This window comes from Vicia villosa, linkage group LG5, assembly GCF_029867415.1.
Source record: "Vicia villosa cultivar HV-30 ecotype Madison, WI linkage group LG5, Vvil1.0, whole genome shotgun sequence".
NCBI classification, from domain to species: Eukaryota; Viridiplantae; Streptophyta; class Magnoliopsida; order Fabales; family Fabaceae; genus Vicia; species Vicia villosa.
The window spans coordinates 27,359,174-27,380,212 of NC_081184.1; the positions used below are offsets into that span (position 1 = coordinate 27,359,174).

The window sequence follows — 21,039 nt, forward strand, 5'->3', positions numbered from 1 at the left end:
ATATCTATGGATATGATAACAAATACTTTCCTTTGATTTACACATCATCAAAGGTAGAGAGATGATTTTCATGTAAGCTTCTTGAAGTTTCTTCTTTCCACTCCTTGTTTCGAACCTGAAATGATGAAGTTTGCTTGGTGTTTGCTATTGCTTTCTCTTGTTCTTTTGCTAGGGCACTTGTGTTATGAAGGAAATAAACTATAATATATAAAACTGTGGTGAAATTATTTAGGGATTTGTCTATAAAACTTAATAGATGGATCATTCAACTTTTTATTAAATCTCTCATTCCACTTTCAACATGCATATTCCATCCTTCAAAAGTTAATACATTATATTGAAAAATCTGGTTTAAAGATTTATATTAAGATTCATTTTATCAAGTAAACGATATGTTTGAATCTTAATATTGATCTTTAATGCCAAAATTTGCAAAGGGATAGAAAAAGTGAATGAAGTTATTGCACACAAAGCATGTCATAGATTGTAAAATTTATTTTTATATAAATTAAAGATTTTTTCTTTACCCACCTCCCTATGGGGGTCACCCCCTGCGAAAACCCCACTTTACCCCTGCTTCGGAAATGCATTTCCGAAATATTTTTTTTTCTAAATTTTTCCAGACTTCAAGTGCATCTCCGAAAAAATCCCAAAAATTGGGATTTTGATTAATTCGGAGATGCATCTCCGAAAAAACAAAAAAAAAATAAAAATCCCAAAAATTAATTTTAGGATATCAATTAATTCACATATCATAAATTTGATATAATTTATAGGTACTGAATGATAATAATTATATATTTTGATATAATTTATGAGTTATGAATAATAATTATTATATATTTCTATTTGATTCATATTTTAAATTTTAAAATAAATTTAATTAAAAAAATTAAAGTAATTTCACTTACAAAATGAGTTATAATTTTTTATTTATATATTTATATTAATTATTATATATTTAAAAAAATTTAAAAAATGAGTGTTTTAATTTATATATTTATATAATAAGTATAATAATTATTATATATTTATAAAAATTATTATATATTTATATATTTATATATTTATATAATAATTATTATATATTAATTATAAATATATTTATATATTTATATAATAATTATAAAAATTAAAAAAATGAGTGTTTTAATTTATAATAATTATTATATATTTATATATTATATATTTATATATTTCACTTATAAAATTAATAATTATTATTATATATTTATATATTTTTATTCTGATTCATAATTAAAAATGGGTTATAATTTTTTATTTAGTTTAAAAAAATGAAAAAAAGATTTTGTCTTAATTTTATTTAATGAAAAAATTTTATATTTAATTCTATATAAGTTAGTATAATTCAAAATTTACTTAATATTTTGATTTATATAAGTTAGTAAAATAATTTTTTATTTTAAAATTATTTAGGAAATTTTGATTCACCTTGATTTTATTGATTCACCTTTATTTTATTGATTCACCTTGATTTTATACCTATTAATTGTATTGATTCACCTTGATTTTAATTTTTTAATAATTATTCAATTCTTTCGGAAGTGTATATCCGAAACATTCCAAGACCAATTTGGTCTTGGAATATTTCGGATATGCATCTCCGAAGACACCCCCTCCCATATTTTCGGAAATGCATCTCCGAATACTCAAAAAAGGGGTGTTTACGGAAATGCATCTCCGAAGACACCCCCTCCCATATTTTCGGAAATGCATCTCCGAAACTCAAAAAGGGGGTATTTTCGGAAATGCATCTCCGAAAACACATTTTTTTTCAATAAAAGTACGTTTTCGGAAATGAACTTCCGAAAAAAAAGTATTTTGGTAAATTCGCAAGAGGTGACCAAGAATGTAACACCCCAATTCTACCCACGAAATTTAAATAAAATCAGAGTATAAAAATTCACAAAAATAAGCAATTGAGGTATCACATATTCATTCTCAAAGACAAATCACCTCGTCGCATAAAGCGGATACATAGCATTCATAAAAAAATGTGGGAGAACCGACAACATCGAATGATAATCTTTAACATAAAACAACTTCCATAGAAGTGCAACGGAAACTCAACAATTAGCTCAAAGATTTCATAGCATCTTAATTCAACAATTAACACAATTAAAGTGGCAATCTCAAATAAACAACTCAAGTATTTGCCAAAACATAATAAATCAATAGCAAGTAAATTGACGCGTTCGTCCCCCCGAGTGCTACGTATCAGAGCGACAACGACTCAAGACCAACTCGGTTAACCTCCTCTCAATGCGAATCACCTGCACGTTACCAATATAAAGGCAACGGCGAAACAAAGAAAGGGTGAGATATCAATTCATATACTTGAGCGCATGATAAATTATATATTAGAAATTAGACATATTCGGTTAATCGCATTCACAAATATTAATAAAGTCATTCTATCATTAAGTCACAATTCACATCTTCACATAATCCCATCATTTAATAAGTCACAAAAATACAAATCACAACAAAGTCACAAACGTCACGCTATGAATCGCATAGAAATATATGGGACAAGACTCATGTATATGCATGTGGTACCAATCGGAGCTTCAGCCCCCGTCACCAATTGCCCAATTCAGAGGCACAAGGCATAAGCCTTCGTCACTAATTTGCCAATCCAGGCCGTCACAATATATATGCAAATGTATGCGACTCGATGAACCCGACATCACACAACACCATCATCATCATTTATTTTCACAAAATATTCGTCACAAGACAATCGCCCATATCATAATTATTACCGATCATTAAAGGTAATAACACTTCACCCGTAATATAACAACTTCATATAACAACAGAACAATTCCGACAATTCACCTAATTTAGACTTCATAAGACAACCACATTAATTCAAACAAAATTAACCTTTTCTTTGTTTGTTTTAAACTAGAATAGGACAAACTACATAACAATAGAATAGATTATAAATCTAAAAATACTAAAGTTATTTAAAGTAGTTAATTAAAACTTGAATAGGGAAATGTATAGGATAGACTATATGTCATTTCTTTTTCCTTTATCAGAGTAACTTCGGCTTACTGATACGAGAGTAATAGGATCTGTAGTAGGTTTTTAATGCTAGCTTACTTATCCTCTGTATACCTCACATTCGAACTACCAACACACTATCATTGTAACTAAATATACATATTCTACAAGCCATTTTTATGCACTAGATAATTTAATTGAGAGAGACACAATATATCCAAAGATAATCTTATACTTAAAATAAACACCACCTTATATATTAAATCTCCAGCCACTTAAAATTTCTTGATAGTATCTCCATTTCCTATTCAATTAATCTTAATTAAGGCCACTAGACTAGACTTTATACCTTGGTTAATTAATTCCTCATATAATTTAAGAGTACTTTTTATCTACTCTTGATACATACCACCCACTACATTATTTAGATACTTCCAATTTTATTTATTTTACTCCTAATATATAGCAACACAAGGGTATAATCCTGTTATCTAGTAGCAGACCATAAAGCCACAGCAACATTAAAGTTAGACCTTAAAAGGTTAAATAACATAATCTATATATATAAACTCATGTTTCAGGAAACGAAAATGAAGACAAGAGAATGAAAAACGAAAATGGTAATCAACCTCATGTTTATTTCCAGCATGCCAAAAGAAATTTTAACAACAACAGAGCACATCAATAACCTAAATCCCTAATCCCCAACATATAAGGTTTCATAAGCCCCACTATATGAAGAGAACCCCACCCTTACCTTGGATTGAGTGCAGCTCTAATGGATTCTTGGAGAAATTTGAGAAAAATTGCACTTTAGAGCAACACTTTTGGATCCCCTTTCTCCTCTTCACAAACCCTAGCCTCCACTTCTAATCTTTTGTTTTTAACTTCTTCGGTTCTCTCTTCGGAGTCCTACATCTCCGACCATACAACGCCTCAAAAGGTGCCATCCCAATACTAGAATGGTAACTGTTATTGTAAGTGAACTCAATCAACGGAAGATAAGTATCCCACGAACCTCCCTGCTCAAGAACACATGCTCTCAATAAATCCTCCAATGATTGAATAGTCCTATCGGTCTGACCATCTGTTTGTGGATGATACGCCGTACTCAACCTCAACTTAGATCCCAACGCCTCTTGCAAACTCCTCCAAAAATCAGAGGTAAACCTCGGATCTCTATCTGACACAATACACAAAGGTACACCATGCAACTTCACAATCGTCCTGACATATATCTCTGCTAACTTCGCAATCGGGAATGTGATGTTAATAGGTATAAAGTGTGCCGACTTCGTAAGCCTATCAACAATCACCCAAATCGAATCAAATCCCCTCAAGGTGTTAGGTAATCCCGTTACAAAGTCCATCAAAATGTTATCCCATTTCCATTCTGGAACTTCTAACGGTTGCATCAATCCTACAGGCTTCTGATGTTCGATCTTTGACTTCTGACAAGTCAAACAAGCATACACAAACTGTGCCACATCACGTTTCATACCAGGCCACCAAAACAAACCCTTCAAGTCTTGATACATCTTTGTAGCTCCTGGATGAATACTCAAATTGCTTCTATGACTCTCTTCAAGAATTGCCTTCTTAACCTCTTCATCATCAGGAATGCAAATACGATCTCGGAATCTCAACACACCACGTGCATCTAACTTGAAATCACCATTCTCAAGTCGATCGGTTCCTACCATCAAATCCACCAACTTCACATCTAACTTCTGAGCCTCTCTGATATTGTCAAGAAAGTCATTGTTAATCTTCAACATTCCTAACATAACACTATGCGGTGTCACTTCGCATACCAAACTCAAGTCTCGGAACTGCTCAATCAACTCCAACTCTTTAACCATCATAGCCGACATATGCAAGGTCTTCCGGCTTAAAGCATCGGCCACTACATTTTCTTTTCCAGGATGATAGTTCAAACCAAAATCATAATCCTTCAACAATTCAAGCCACCTTCGTTGCCTCATATTCAACTCTTTTTGATCGAACAAGTACTTCAAACTCTTATGGTCGCTAAACACTTCAAATCTAGAACCATAAAGATAATGTCTCCAAATCTTTAACACAAAGACCACTGCAGCCAACTCAAGATCATGCGTAGGATAATTCTTTTCATGGGTCCTCAACTGCCTAGACGCATAAGCAACCACTTTACCATTCTGCATAAGTACACCACCTAACCCCATCAAGCAAGCATCACAGTACACAACAAAAGGCTCTCCTGAATTAGGCAAAGTCAAAACTGGAGCCGACGTCAACCTCTTCTTCAACTCATTGAAACTCTCTTCACATTGAACATCCCACACAAACGCCTTTCCTTTGCAAGTCAATCTCGTCAATGGAAGTGCCAACTTAGAAAATCCTTCGATAAACCGTCTATAGTAACCGGCCAAACCCAAGAAGCTTCTAATCTCAGTAGCAGACTTCGGAGTCTCCCATTGTAACACAGCATCAACTTTAGAAGGATCCACGGCAATGCCACTACCAGAAATAACATGGCCAAGGAAACTAACTTCATGCAACCAAAATTCACACTTAGACAACTTGGCATACAACCGCTTCTCTTTCAAAACTTGTAACACAATCCTCAAATGCTCTTCATGCTCTTCTTCAGATTTAGAGTAGATGAGAATGTCATCAATGAATACCACCACGAACCGATCCAAGTAAGTATGAAAAATACGGTTCATGTACTCCATGAATACTCCCGGCGCATTAGTGACACCGAAGGGCATCACCGAATACTCGTAGTGTCCATACCGAGTCCTGAACGCGGTCTTCTGAATTTCGTCTTCTTTTACTCTAATCTGGTGATATCCAGACCTCAAATCAATCTTAGAAAACACACTAGCACCCACCAATTGATCCATCAAGTCATCAATTCTGGGAAGTGGATACTTGTTCTTTATCGTCACTTTATTCAACTGCCGATAATCAACACAAAGTCTCATACTTCCATCTTTCTTCTTTACAAGCAATACGGGTGCTCCCCACGGCGATACACTTGGTCTTACAAACTTCTTCTCAAGCAATTCCTCTAATTGCTTCTTCAATTCAGACAACTCTGATGCAGACATCCTGTACGGTGCCATAGAAACAGGTCTGGTACCAGGTACAAGATCAATCGTAAACTCAACTTCTCTTTCTGGAGGTACATCAGGGATGTCATCAGGAAACACTTCAGAAAATTCTCTCACCACCTTTAACTCATCAATTCGAACTTGATTCTCAAAAGACAAGGACGCCATCAATGAGAACATTTGCGCTTCGTCTTGCATCAGTTGCTTCAATTGCTTACCAGTCAACAAACCAACTCCTTCTTCTTCAAGAGAAGAAAATCTCACCGTGTTGTTAAAACAATTGATATGAACGTAGTTGCGTTTCAACCAATTCATACCCAAAACCACATCCAAACCAACAAGCGGTAAACACACAAAGTCAACAACAAAGTCCCTATCAAAGATTGACAGAGGACAATCCAAACACATTAGAGAAGTAGTCACCGTTCCCTTAGCGGGGAGTTCGACAACCATTTCTCCATTCATAGCAGACAAGGTAAGACCCAATCTTTTTACACAATCAGCAGCAATAAAACAATGAGTGGCACCGGTATCAATAATAGTAATTAAAGGAATGCTATTAATGAAACAAGTACCTCTAACAAGGTCATCCTCACTAGATGTCTGAGTTCCTGACAAAGCGAACACTTTACCACCTACAGCTGTCTTCTTTGGCTTCTGACACTGGCTATCAATATGTCCCTCCGCACCACAGTTAAAGCAAACAACATCCTTATGCTTACAAGCAGATGACATATGTCCCGTCTTACCACAACGGTAACACCTCTTCACATCAGCAGCACAAACATCGCTCTTATGACCAGGTCGACCACACTTGAAGCATACAACCCTAGCAGGAGCATCTCCCCCACTAGTCTTATGACCATGAGCAACTCTTTGCTTCCCTTTACCAGCATCATATGGTTTCTCACGGCTTTGTTGATTCTTGCCCCTCTTCTCATTAATAACACGATAATGAGCGTTGTTGTCCTCCTCATAAATCCGACAACTATCAACCAAATCAACAAAAATACGGATCTTCTGGTAACTGACCGCTTTCTTGATTTCTGGACGCAACCCATTCTCAAACTTGATACACTTGGAAAACTCACCATTCGCACCATCATAATATTGGTAAAACTTAGCCAGCTCACCAAACTTAGCAGCATACTCCACAACAGACTTGTTCCCTTGTTTCAGCTCAAGGAATTCAATCTCCTTCTTACCACGGACATCCTCAGGAAAGTATTTCCTTAAGAACTCCATGCGAAACGCAATCCAAGTGATCTCCTCACCATGAGCCTCCAACCTCCTACGGGTCTCTAGCCACCAATCATCCGCTTCCTTAGCCAACATATGAGTGCCATATCTAACCTTCTTTGCAGGAGTGCAATCCATAACACGGAAGATTCGCTCGATTTCCTTCAACCAATCAAGAGCACCATCGGGATCATGTGTACCCTTGAACACTGGAGGATTCTCCCTTTGGAAAGTCGCCAAACTACGAGATCCAGCATTCTCGTCAGCATTCGGTTGGTTCTGCATTGCCTGAGCCATCGCTTCCAAAGCAGCAGCTATCGCAACATCATTCCTCCCAGCCATTGCTCCACTACAACACAAAAACAATCAGCACAAACAACAATACACAATTGTTAGTCTACACTACGACTCGACACTTGGCCGGACAAGACCGACCTGCTCTGATACCACTAATGTAACACCCCAATTCTACCCACGAAATTTAAATAAAATCAGAGTATTAAAATTCACAAAAATAAGCAATTGAGGTATCACATATTCATTCTCAAAGACAAATCACCCCGTCGCATAAAGCGGATACATAGCATTCATAAAAAAAATGTGGGAGAACCGACAACATCGAATGATAGTCTTTAACATAAAACAACTTCCATAGAAGTGCAACGGAAACTCAACAATTAGTTCAAAGATTTCACAGCATCTTAATTCAACAATTAACACAATTAAAGTGGCAATCTCAAATAAACAACTCAAGTATTTGCCAAAACATAATAAATCAATAGCAAGTAAATTGACGCGTTCGTCCCCCCGAGTGCTACGTATCAGAGCGACAACGACTCAAGACCAACTCGGTTAACCTCCTCTCAATGCGAATCACCTGCACGTTACCAATATAAAGGCAACGGCGAAACAAAGAAAGGGTGAGATATCAATTCATATACTTGAGCGCATGATAAATTATATATTAGAAATTAGACATATTCGGTTAATCACATTCACAAATATTAATAAAGTCATTCTATCATTAAGTCACAATTCACATCTTCACATAATCCCATCATTTAATAAGTCACAAAAATACAAATCACAACAAAGTCACAAACGTCACGCTATGAATCGCATAGAAATATATGGGACAAGACTCATGTATATGCATGTGGTACCAATCGGAGCTTCAGCCCCCGTCACCAATTGCCCAATTCAGAGGCACAAGGCATAAGCCTTCGTCACTAATTTGCCAATCCAGGCCGTCACAATATATATGCAAATGTATGCGACTCGATGAACCCGACATCACACAACACCATCATCATCATTTATTTTCACAAAATATTCGTCACAAGACAATCGCCCATATCATAATTATTACCGATCATTAAAGGTAATAACACTTCACCCGTAATATAACAACTTCATATAACAACAGAACAATTCCGACAATTCACCTAATTTAGACTTCATAAGACAACCACATTAATTCAAACAAAATTAACCTTTTCTTTGTTTGTTTTAAACTAGAATAGGACAAACTACATAACAATAGAATATATTATAAATCTAAAAATACTAAAGTTATTTAAAGTAGTTAATTAAAACTTGAATAGGGAAATGTATAGGATAGACTATATGTCATTTCTTTTTCCTTTATCAGAGTAACTTCGGCTTACTGATACGAGAGTAATAGGATCTGTAGTAGGTTTTTAATGCTAGCTTACTTATCCTCTGTATACCTCACATTCGAACTACCAACACACTATCATTGTAACTAAATATACATATTCTACAAGCCATTTTTATGCACTAGATAATTTAATTGAGAGAGACACAATATATCCAAAGATAATCTTATACTTAAAATAAACACCACCTTATATATTAAATCTCCAGCCACTTAAAATTTCTTGATAGTATCTCCATTTCCTATTCAATTAATCTTAATTAAGGCCACTAGACTAGACTTTATACCTTGGTTAATTAATTCCTCATATAATTTAAGAGTACTTTTTATCTACTCTTGATACATACCACCCACTACATTATTTAGATACTTCCAATTTTATTTATTTTACTCCTAACATATAGCAACACAAGGGTATAATCCTGTTATCTAGTAGCAGACCATAAAGCCACAGCAACATTAAAGTTAGACCTTAAAAGGTTAAATAACATAATCTATATATATAAACTCATGTTTCAGGAAACGAAAATGAAGACAAGAGAATGAAAAACGAAAATGGTAATCAACCTCATGTTTATTTCCAGCATGCCAAAAGAAATTTTAACAACAACAGAGCACATCAATAACCTAAATCCCTAATCCCCAACATATAAGGTTTCATAAGCCCCACTATATGAAGAGAACCCCACCCTTACCTTGGATTGAGTGCATCTCTAATGGATTCTTGGAGAAATTTGAGAAAAATTGCACTTTAGAGCAACACTTTTGGATCCCCTTTCTCCTCTTCACAAACCCTAGCCTCCACTTCTAATCTTTTGTTTTTAACTTCTTCGGTTCTCTCTTTCTCTCTATCTATGCTTCTATTTTATTTTATTTTATTTTAAATGGCAAAAGAGACCACCACCACCTAATGGGCCTAACAAAAGATACCCCTTAACACTTAGAAATGTCATTAATTAAACTCAAAATTTATTCTACTCTTAATAAAAAAAATAATACTTTCACTTAAAAAAACATTAAAAAAAAATCTGATTATTTTAATATACCGACTGAATACTCACTGTCTCATATGTACGGTCTAATCTTAATTACTCGGAAAATTCCCAAAACGCTACATATTACCTCATTAATAGTATTAATACTAAAAATATTAAAATTTACGATTAAATATCGATCCGCTATCCCGAACTAATACCGACTAAATCGCTTCAAAACGCGAAAATTCAATAAACATCACAAACGTCTAAATTAAGCGAATAAATAAATTTCCGGGCGTTACAAAGAAGGTTTGGAGGTGGGTAAAGAAATTTCCAAATTAAATTATAATTTTTTAATAAGCAATGGAATTATAGGGAGTATAAGAGATACTCCGCCCGAGAAAACAATACGGAAAGCTCCTACTACTCAAAATGAGAGAGCGGTAGGATATTCCAAGAACAAAAATTACAAAAATCCACCCGTTTATAGAAAGAACAAAGCCAACTCCAAGAGGATAACACTATCTCCGACATACAATCGATGAAGCTAATAGTCTCATTTTTAAAAATAACTTCATTCCTCTTTAGCCATAAACACCACACCGTTGCTAGTCAAATCACCGGTTCAATAGTCTTCTTTGTCTTGCTAACCAAACTATCACAATGGTGGAAGAAATTCACATACTCCTCTAAAGTCATCTCTGTGAAGGCTCCAAACCACACATACATCCTTCGCCAAATACTCAAAGTCACCTTACAACTCCAAAACAAGTGCATAAGAGTTTCTTGTTCAGTAAGACAAAGAACACACAAAGAATCATTTCCCTCCACCAAAAATCTCCTCTTAATCAAGCTATCTTTAGTAGCTATTCTATTATGGATAAACCGCCAACCAAAAAACAAAATTTTCGAAGGAACTTTAATCTTCCAAAGTTGTGTTAAAGCCTTTACCGTAAAATGGTTTACAGCTGGCCCCGACAGTTTTTCTTTGAAGCTCCCATAACAAGATTTCACCGAAAAAACACCATCCTTATTAAGCCTCCATTTGAATTGTCTTCCCCGGATTCGTTAGGGCAGTGCTGCTGCAGAATTTGGAGTAATTCATGCTGCAACCCAGCAGTCCCCACGCTGCTAGTATGGAGCAATGCGCTCCAGTCACAACCCTCCGAGAATATCGCCTCCACGTCCCACCTCCAACTGCCTTCTATAAAAGTACCTGCATTCAAAACAAGTCACCTTATGATTGTGTTATTGTGAAAACAAAACTCTCCATGAGAAGTTTGTGAAAATTAAACTCTATGAGATTGAAAAAAATAACGCCCATTTCACTACGGTTGGTAGAAAGAACCGAGGTGAAAATTATTTTAATTTTAATATAAATATACAAAAACTCTCATACAGAGAAAAAAAATAAATATCAAAAACTCGAAACACTAAGTGAATGATATATGTTTATCCACCCATTTCACTATATTCAATTTTTTTCCTTCTACTGCATTTTACTATTTTACCATTTTTAATTTGAAATTCATGTACATCATTTGTACACAAAAAAAAAAAAAACATCAATCAAAATATAAATTAGGATTAATTAATTACGTAACACTTTGATTTTTTTATCAATTAAAAATCCATTAAAATTTAACTCAGATTCTAAATTTATATATCAAATTTCATTTGTTGAAAGTAACATGTGTAAATAATAGAGTGTACATTTTATCTTGGTTTTGAGATAACATGTTTTTATCATTTGTTATCTTGTTCCATTATAAGCCACACATGCCTCCATATATAAATATCAACAATTGGATTGAAGTAAACTCAGAACAATATAATATGGCTACCCAAACCTCATTCTATGTAATAGTTCTATTCATTTCCTTAGCAACATTGTTTTTCTTCCAAGTGAACTCAACTCAAACTGAAACCACTTCCTTTTCCATCCCAAAGTTTGTCTCAGACCAACCAAATCTAATCTTCCAAGGCAGTGCCTATGCCTCAAACGAGAAGTTGACACTGACCGAGGCCGTAAATTACAATGTTGGCAGAGCTCTCTATTCCGCACCTATCCATATTTGGGATAGCAAAACCGGCAACGTTGCTGATTTTACATCTTCCTTCACCTTTGTTATAAATGCAGCTGGAAATTCTATGATTGCCGACGGATTAACCTTCTTCATTGCACCTGAAGATACTCAGCCGGGTAACTATGGTGGGTATCTCGGAGTTTTCAACAGCGAAGATTATAATAAAACTATTCAAACTGTTGCGGTTGAGTTTGACACTTTCCAAAATCTTGAGTGGGATCCAAGTTACATACATATTGGAATCGATGTTAACTCTATAAAATCCATAAGTACTGCACCATGGATTTTGCAGAATGGTGAAGAGGCTAATGTTGTGATAAGTTTTAAAGCTGCTACAAATGAATTAACTGTTTCGTTAACTTATCCTAATTCAGTTAGTTATACCCTTAGTGGCGTTGTTGTGCCTTTAAAGGATGTTGTTCCTGAGTGGGTTAGGGTAGGTTTGTCAGGTTCCACTGCATTAGAACTTTCAGCACATGAAGTTCTTTCATGGTCTTTTCATTCTGTGTTGGGTGGAACTTCAAGTTCTAACCAAGCTGCAGCTGCATAGTTTGCAGCTTCTCATCATCATGCATGTTATATCTTGTGTGATAGATCTAACTTCTATAAATAAACTGCACATGTATAATTAAGCAGTACTTGTAATGGTTTTTTCTATGTCAGTTGTAATGTTAGCTATCATCTATGTCAGTTAAATTTGTGTTTAAAATTATTTGAGTTGTTATTCATATATTGGCAAGATCTAACATGATTATAAAATAACTAACTAGGATTTTGATTCACACGGAACTCGACTTTCTAACATCATGCAATTATTTTTTATTTACACAAACCTTGACTTAAAAAATCGCTTGACTTTCTATCCGTTGCAAGCTTAACTGAAAGAATAGTTAATTAATATTTTTTTTTTAAAAATTGTATTTAAATGGAATTGTATATAATAAAAAATAGGTAGTAATTTTAAAAAAAAGATGAAATTGGTGTGCCTAAGGTTGTCACCTCAGATGTTCGTTGACTAAGTTGAAAGTTTTATCATAAATATATGATGTTTAATAATGTGATGGATTAGAAGTGTTAGTGTCAGTTTCATAACGTGATATTTTACTAATTTTAGGCAATTGTTTTCCACTCCTCAAGTTCATGCATTAACAAACATTGGTATTGTTTCATGCAACACGAAAACGCACATAGAGAACCTACAACATTCTCTTCGTCCCAAAATAAGTGTCGTATTTGATAAAATTATTTGTTCCAAAATAAATTTCTCTTTAAGTTTCCAATACAATTTTAATTTTTATCTTTCAATTATGCCCTCTAATTAATACTCTTAATTTATTATTCTCTCACTCTGCATTTATGATCATTCAAATACACTACTAATTAATAAACATGGATAGTTTTGTAAAATTAATGTTCTCTCTCTTTCATTTATCATATTTTTTTAATCGGTGTGAAATGACCCACTATGACAAATATTTTGGGACAGAGGGAGTAGTTTATTTGAAAATTTTAGCACTAAGTTCCATCAGGTTGCCAATTTGTTTACCCTAAAAATTGGTAAACAACACTAGTCTCTTGTTAAAAGTTACTGGCAAGACCGACTAGAGAGTCTCAGAACAATGTGCGTTAAGTTTCAAAATAATGTAACAATAGTGGTATTGTGAATTGTTTTCGACAATGATTGATATGATGTTATGAAAATAAATGCAAGTTAAAATGAAAATAACACTGAATAAGTAAATGATTCGACTATGAAGAACACAAAAGTGTAAAGTAAACTTGAAATTGAAACATGGCATAAATGGAAATTGGTGATCAAATGTACATTGCACTCTTGAAACTCATTTCTGTTTGTGCTTGGTACTTTGAGTTTTGTAGTAAATTTGACTCACCTAATTCTCTTACTGGTACTGCTATTTATAGTAAAATACAAATAACCACTACTAGAAATTTGGCCTACGGCCACGCTAAAATTGTCCACAGCTCAGAAACTGTGGCCACATATATGATTTAGCCATGATTATCAAAGCGTAGACGTATGTTATAGAAATATTGAATCCGGAGTGTAAAACTGTGGCCTGTATAGCGGTAGATATTTTAAGCCGCAACTAAGAAACCGAGGCCTATAATTTTCAGTTCAAACTGTGGCCAAAACCCAAAAAAAAAACCCTCCAAAAGTTCCCTCCTTTTTTTTTAGTTTCCCTCTATCTTTTAATATTTTCTTTTCTATTTTTTTTAATTAAAAAAAAGAAAAAAAATGAAAGAACAAAGGCATTGAAACGAGCCATATGAACAAAAACACTCACACTATCTGAAAACTCCATCTCCCAAAACTATCTGAAAACTCTTTGCCGTTGCGCCGCTGCTGCCACCTCCATCGCTTACAGGTTAGTTTCTTCATCTTCATCTCTGCTTTCATCTCTGCTTCACCTTCATCTCACTAACCTCAATCATCTCACGAACCCTAACCCTCTTCATCTCACGAATCCTAACTCTCTTCATCTCACGAACCCTAACTCTCTTCATCTCACGATTCTCTGTTCGTGTTCCTCATCTTCTCTATCGTCTCCTCTAATTTTGTTTGGACCTAATATATAGTTTGTTTTGCAGTTGAGGTACCAAAGCTTTTGGAGGCTTCCTCTATTCATCTGCGTACGATTATCTGGGTACGATTCTCTTCTCTGTTCGTGTTCCTCATCTTCCCTCGTCTCCTTTGATTTTTTTTGACCTAATATATATTTTGTTTTGCATGTGAGGTACCGAAGCTTCTGGAGGCTAATACGGTAGGGTTTCTTTTTGACCTAATCTATGTTTAAACAAATTCTACTACTGATGTTTGGATAGTGTGATTTGATGCATGTTTTGTTTTGACCTAATCTACTGAGGGCTTCATTTTGACCTAATCTCTGCATTGTTACATCTGTTGTTGTTATTTATGTTAGATTTTGTTATGGTGATTTGAAACTGAGAGAGGCACTGAGTTTAGGTTAGATTTTGTTATGGTGATTTAGGTTAGATTTTGGTAGGGTTGAAAACTGATCTGGATTTTAGGTTGAGAAAGTATGTTAGATTCAAGTTAACTGCTATTTCCGTTATTTGACTGTTAGTATTGTTAAATCTATAATTGATTTTCTGTTTGGGACGAAATCAGAATGCTAGTTATGCTTAATATCATGAATTGAATTGAATTTCTTGTGATTATTAGAAGAATATTTGTTATTATGATATGTGTATGTGTATGATAATTTATGAATTTTACTCTGAGGATCCATTATGCTGCAATATACTATAGATTATTCATTTGAAGGAAGTTTTTAATTATGTATTTTTTGTTTGTTTGTTTAGGGGAGGAATATTCTTGAAACAGATCATCCAGAAGGTCCTTTTGGCACTAAGGTCAGTGTTCTAACTTGTTTCTGAGCTCACTTAGATTTGTGTTTTCTGCTGCTTTCCTCTGTGTTGGATTAGATCTTGCTAGAGTTGATTTTGACATGTACTTTGTAGCGGAATGATTTGTGTTTGATGACCTTTAAGTAGAAAAGTGTTTTTTTGGCAAAACTAATCTTGCTAGAATGATATAACTGATTCTTGGCTTGGGATTTGGGACTAACTAGTAACTACTTTCAATCCACAATACATAATTTTAGGATTCAATGTTAAAACTGATTGTATGTTTTAGTGACTTGATTTGATGAACTGATGTGCCACTACTATTGTGGCTGCTGTTCATACTACTACTTAGTAGTTTGTTTTCTTAAATTTTCTTGCATCAACTTATATTGGGTCCTATTAATGTTCGTGCATCTCGTAAGGAAGTGTCGCTTATGTTGTAATTAGTTGTTGTTTTTCTTTGGCGTAGAACAATTCAATTATTGAAATGTCTACTTTAAGTTTCGGTATCTGATATATATAGTCTGTGCTATAATTGTATGTACACTTCTTGCGCTCTTAAGTGGCCATTCAGTTTACATACTTTAAGTTTCTATCAGTATGTAAACTAAAAATCATGAAGCTGTGGAAGTTTCTTATGCATATTTAGTGAATGTAGCAGAAAGAGAAAGAAAATTTTATAAAAAACATGAAATCCTCCTTCTGGTATTTGAGACCAGGTATTCTCAGTCATGATATCGCTTTTGACTGCAGATTGAATTTGTGTGTAACTGCTACTGAAGATCACTTAAAAGGCAGCATTTGTTTGTTTCAAACACAGGGTTATTGATTTTATAAATCTGTTATGAATTTGTGTGACTCTGTTATGAATTTTATAAATCTAATTTTGTGTATTATTAAGTTGCGTAGCATAGCTGCAGTGTGGTTATTGATTCCTTTTTGTTATTGATACAGCTCAATTCCCTCAAAGGAGACGAAGGAAAGCGACAACTCCATTTTATTTGTGTGTGACTCCATTTCTCTGTTTTAAGGTAACAATTTGTGTCCTTTTAGGCTTCACCACATAAATTTTAATACGTGGTAGTATATCTCATGGAATGTTTTGATTTATATGTATATGATTATATAATGCCGTTGCCGTCTAAAAATGAATTTTATTTTATAAATCAGTAATCATGTTAGTGCTTTTCTTACCTAATTAGTTGTATGTTAGGTATATAATGTATATACAATAATTATTGCAAAGATTCTGTCCCTAGCTTGTGTAGTTTAATTCCATTTATATACAATAATACTGTCCCTGTCATTTTTTGGTTGCTCAGCACATGTTTTAGTACTGTTAGTGCATTTTTTTGTATGAATTCAGTTTTGAATGTGTTATGTGTTTTGAATGTGTTATGTGTTGTGTTTCTAATATATAGATTATCAAGTGATGGACAAAGAGTGGACTAAATTACCGTGGTTTAGTCAAGAGTATATCAACGGTATTACTCGATTTTTAGACTTTGCCTTCACTAATGGAAGACCTCAAGGAGGTGAACTTCTATGCCCTTGTGCTAAGTGTAAAAATATATATTGGAAAACAAGGGATATTATTAGGGATCACCTAATAGCCAAAGGTTTTCTAGACGGTTATGACGTTTGGTTGCACCATGGGGAGAAACTACAAAGGTCTATGGAAATTGGTGATGGGATGGAAGATCAAGAGGGATCACATGATGACATTCCTGGCTTATTGCATGACATATATGGAGATAGGGCAGAAGCACACGAAGTTCATGAAGGTCCCAATGACGAGGCTAGAACGTTTTACAATTTGATTAAAGAGGCTGAACAAGAACTGTACCCTGGATGCAAAGACTTCTCTTGGTTATCATTCACGATTCGACTCTACTTGTTGAAATGTCTCCACGGCTGGAGCAATACGTCATTCACTGCCCTATTAGAATTATTGAAAGAAGCAATGCCTGATTTGAACATACCGGAATCATTTTACAAGACAAAAGCCATGATAAGTGGTTTAGGCCTTGATTATAAGAAGATAGATGCATGCCCAAACGATTGCATGCTATTTTGGAAGGAGCATGAAAAGGACAATTCTTGCACTATTTGTGAAGCTTCACGGTGGAAACAAAATGCTGCAACTGAAGGATGCGAGTCTGAGCAACCAAAAAATGACTGTAGAGTTCCTGCAAAAGTTTTGAGGCACTTTCCATTGATTCCTAGACTACAATGGTTGTTCATGTGTTCAAAGACAGCTGAGTCAATGAGATGGCATGAAGAAGAGCGCTCAAAGGATGGAAAATTGAGGCATCCTGCTGATGGTAAAAACTGGAAGGACTTTGATGAGCTCCATCCAGATTTTTCTAGTGAGTCCCGCAATGTAATACTTGTCTTAACGAGTGATGGGTTTAATCCATTTAGGACCATGAGCTTATCTCATAGTACATGGCCTGTCTTGATGATGGTATACAACACACCACCTTGGCTGTCCATGAAACCTGAATATACAATGTTGTCATTGTTGATTCCTGGACCAAAATCTCCAGGCAACGATATCGATGTTTACCTCCAACCACTAATAGAGGAGCTAAAAGAGTTATGGGAATCCGGCATAGAGACATATGATTCTTCAATGAATCAAACTTTTCAAATGCGTGCAGCTCTTCTATGGACAATTAGTGACTACCCTGCTTATGCTATGTTGTCGGGATGGAGCACCAAAGGAAAATTGGCGTGTGCCTGTTGTAAATCTAACACCAATTCGTTATACCTCAAACACAGTCATAAGATGTGTTATATGGACCACCGTACCTTTTTACCAAGAACTCATTCTTGGAGAGACGATGTCAAATCATTTAACGGAGAAGAAGAACATAGGACTGCAACCTCCATGTTAAACGGGGCAGAAATTCTTGAACTCTTAAAAGATTTCAATAATGAATTTGGGAAGAAGAATAAGAAGAAAGTTGATGGCCCGTGGAAGAAGAGGTCAATTTTTTTTGAGTTGCCTTACTGGGCTCAAAATACATTGCGCCATAATTTAGATGTAATGCACATTGAAAAAAACATATTTGATAGTATTGTTAAAACTCTTTTGGACATCCTGGGGAAGACAAAAGATCATATTAAAGCCCGTTATGATTTGCAAGAAATGGGAATTAGAGAAAGACTTCATCCAAGGGAGATTGGTGGAGGACGTTCAGAGTTTGCGAAAGCACGTTTCTCAATGACTCCGCACGAGAAGTCAATTTTTTGTGGAGTTATAAAGGCTGCCAAGTTACCAGATGGGACTGCATCAAATATTTCAAAATGTGTACAAGTTGGTGACAAAAAAATATCTGGTTACAAGAGCCATGATGCGCATTTCATGTTACACTATTTGTTGCAAATTGCAGTAAGAAGCACAATGCCCAAGGAGGTGGCAACCCCACTAATTCGTCTTGGTTCCTTTTTCCGCTCTCTATGTCAGAAAGTTATACAAGTGGAAGATTTAGATTACCTAGAAGATGAGATTGTAGAGATACTTTGTCAGTTGGAGATGATATTTCCTCCAAGTTTCTTTGACATAATGGTTCACTTGCCTATTCATCTGGTAAATGAAGTTAGATTGGGTGGTCCTGTTCAATTTCGATGGATGTATCCCACCGAAAGATACTTGTGTAAACTTAAGAACTATGTCTGCAATAGAGCTTATCCTGAAGGTTCTATTGCCGAGGGGTATCTGGCTGAAAAAGCTATAACATTTTGCTCAAGGTATTTGCATAGCAATGTAGATACAAGGTTGAATAGGAAGAGTCGGAATTATGATGTTACCGATTCACTTGAAACAGATCCTGATGATTACTTTACAACTGTCGGTCGTCCTTTAAGGGGGCAGGCGAACCCTTTCATCTTGATGTGAAATCAAAGGATGATGCCCATCGATACATCTTATTCAATTGCAATGAAGTTCAAATTTACATCAGGTAGTACAATAACTATTTGTCCTCCTATGTATTTATCTACTAATTCTAAGATTAGAGATATGTTAACATATAATTTGTTGACTTTTGTAGTGAGCATGATCAAAGTGTTAATTTAAACACTAACAAAAGGAAGTGGACCAAGGCCAAAAGTCAAAGTAAAGAATTTAGTGAATGGTTTAAAACTCGTTCCCAGAATGATGATGTGCCATTACAACTTGAAAAACTTTCTAGAGGTCCTAATTTTGTTGCAAAGAGGTATCCAGGTTACGTCATTAATGGATATAGGTTCCATACTAGGAAACGAGATGCAAATCGCAAAACTCAAAATTCTGGCGTAACTTTAGTTTCACTAACTTCAAGTTTCGCTAGCTCCAAGGATGGAAATCCTAGGACAGAACCCATCACATATTATGGAGCCACTGTTGATATAATTGAGTTATACTACTATGGAAATTTCAACTTTGTTTTGTTTAAGTGCGATTGGTTTGAGGTTGAAAAAGACAAATACGGACTTACTTGTGTGCGTTTCAATAAGAAAATTTATGAGAATGATCCATTTGTGCTACCTTCTCAAGTTCATCAATGTTACTATATCCAAGACCCTTTTGATCCAAACCGGCATTATGCTCTGCAAACAGTTCCACGAGATTTCTTTAACATTGCTGACCCGTCAAACTTACAAGCTGAAAGTGGAGAAAATAGTGATGGTGATAGTGAATTAAATTGGGTTAGGGAAGACATACCTGCAACAATAGCTGAAACACCTCATGAAATGAATGAAGCTGAAAGTGATGGAGAGGATTTTGATTATGATGATACCCTATTTGATTTCATGGACTAATGTCAATCTATTTCATTTCTGGTGTAACTGATTGGATATGGCATTGAACAAATACATTTCTTTTTTATTTTCCATTTGAACTTTTCATGTATTGGTTTCATGAGTTGTATTCATTAGGAGAATGACAATATCATTAGAATTTCTGATGTAACTGATTGGATGTGTTGAATCTATTTCATTTCTGTTTTTGTAAATCCACTATGTGTTGAATCCACTATGTGTTGAATCTATTTCATTTCTGTTTTTGTAAATCCACTATGTTCTGAATCTTATTTGTTTTGAGTTAGTCATAGATCTGATGATTAGTGATTTATTGTTAACCGTTTGAATATTGCAAATTAGTGTTGATTGGTTAAACTTTGTTTCTTTTAATATTTTCCATGTTAACAGAAAATGAAGAAGGTTTCAAACTTGCAAAAGAAGACGGCTGCCGCACAAAAGGGTGAACAAGTTACCGCCAATTTTCGGTTGCCTCTATTTAGATCCAGTGCTGAATTGGCTAAGAAGTATGATATCAAATGCGAGATGGTAAATAAAAATAATCGTGAAGGACCTAGTAAAGTAGGCATCAGACCTCCTTTTGTGCCTGCATCTAGGGAACTTTTCAACTTATCTAAGTTTGAAACTGAGACATTTAACTTCTTGTTTGGGAAACAAAAATCTGGACGAGTTCGTTGCTATGGAAGAACAATAACACCTACCATGCTTAAAAGAAAAGAAGAAATTCT

At 34.8% G+C, this 21,039-nt stretch overlaps 2 protein-coding genes and 1 long non-coding RNA gene across 3 annotated transcripts; 2 read left to right on the forward strand and 1 right to left on the reverse strand.

The window, feature by feature from the left end:
* Positions 1 to 1,984: 1,984 nt before the first annotated feature.
* On the reverse strand, positions 1,985 to 9,880 carry LOC131606424 (uncharacterized). Its single transcript, XM_058878655.1, has 3 exons — positions 9,744 to 9,880; positions 6,707 to 7,719; positions 1,985 to 2,294 (listed from the first exon to the last, which is right to left on the reverse strand). Exons 2-3 carry the CDS (start codon positions 7,710 to 7,712, stop codon positions 2,281 to 2,283), a joined length of 1,020 nt encoding a protein of 339 aa, XP_058734638.1. The 5' UTR covers positions 7,713 to 7,719; positions 9,744 to 9,880; the 3' UTR covers positions 1,985 to 2,280.
* Positions 9,881 to 11,861: 1,981 nt separating this feature from the next.
* Positions 11,862 to 12,802, forward strand: LOC131606425 (lectin beta-1 and beta-2 chains-like). Its single transcript, XM_058878656.1, has one exon. The coding sequence runs from the start codon at positions 11,862 to 11,864 to the stop codon at positions 12,660 to 12,662; it is 801 nt and encodes a 266-aa protein (XP_058734639.1). The 3' UTR covers positions 12,663 to 12,802.
* A 1,257-nt stretch (positions 12,803 to 14,059) lies between these two features.
* LOC131606427 (uncharacterized) lies at positions 14,060 to 20,834 on the forward strand. Its single transcript, XR_009284835.1, has 5 exons — positions 14,060 to 14,778; positions 14,878 to 14,895; positions 15,458 to 15,508; positions 16,457 to 16,533; positions 20,702 to 20,834. It is a non-coding gene; the product is annotated as an uncharacterized LOC131606427 (long non-coding RNA).
* The last annotated feature ends 205 nt before the right edge of the window (positions 20,835 to 21,039 follow it).

Coding starts and splice junctions, on each gene's coding strand:
- LOC131606424 (XM_058878655.1), bottom strand. CDS start 7,712: ATGGCTGGGAGGAATGATGTTGCGATAGCTGCTGCTTTGGAAGCGATG.
- LOC131606425 (XM_058878656.1), top strand. CDS start 11,862: ATGGCTACCCAAACCTCATTCTATGTAATAGTTCTATTCATTTCCTTA.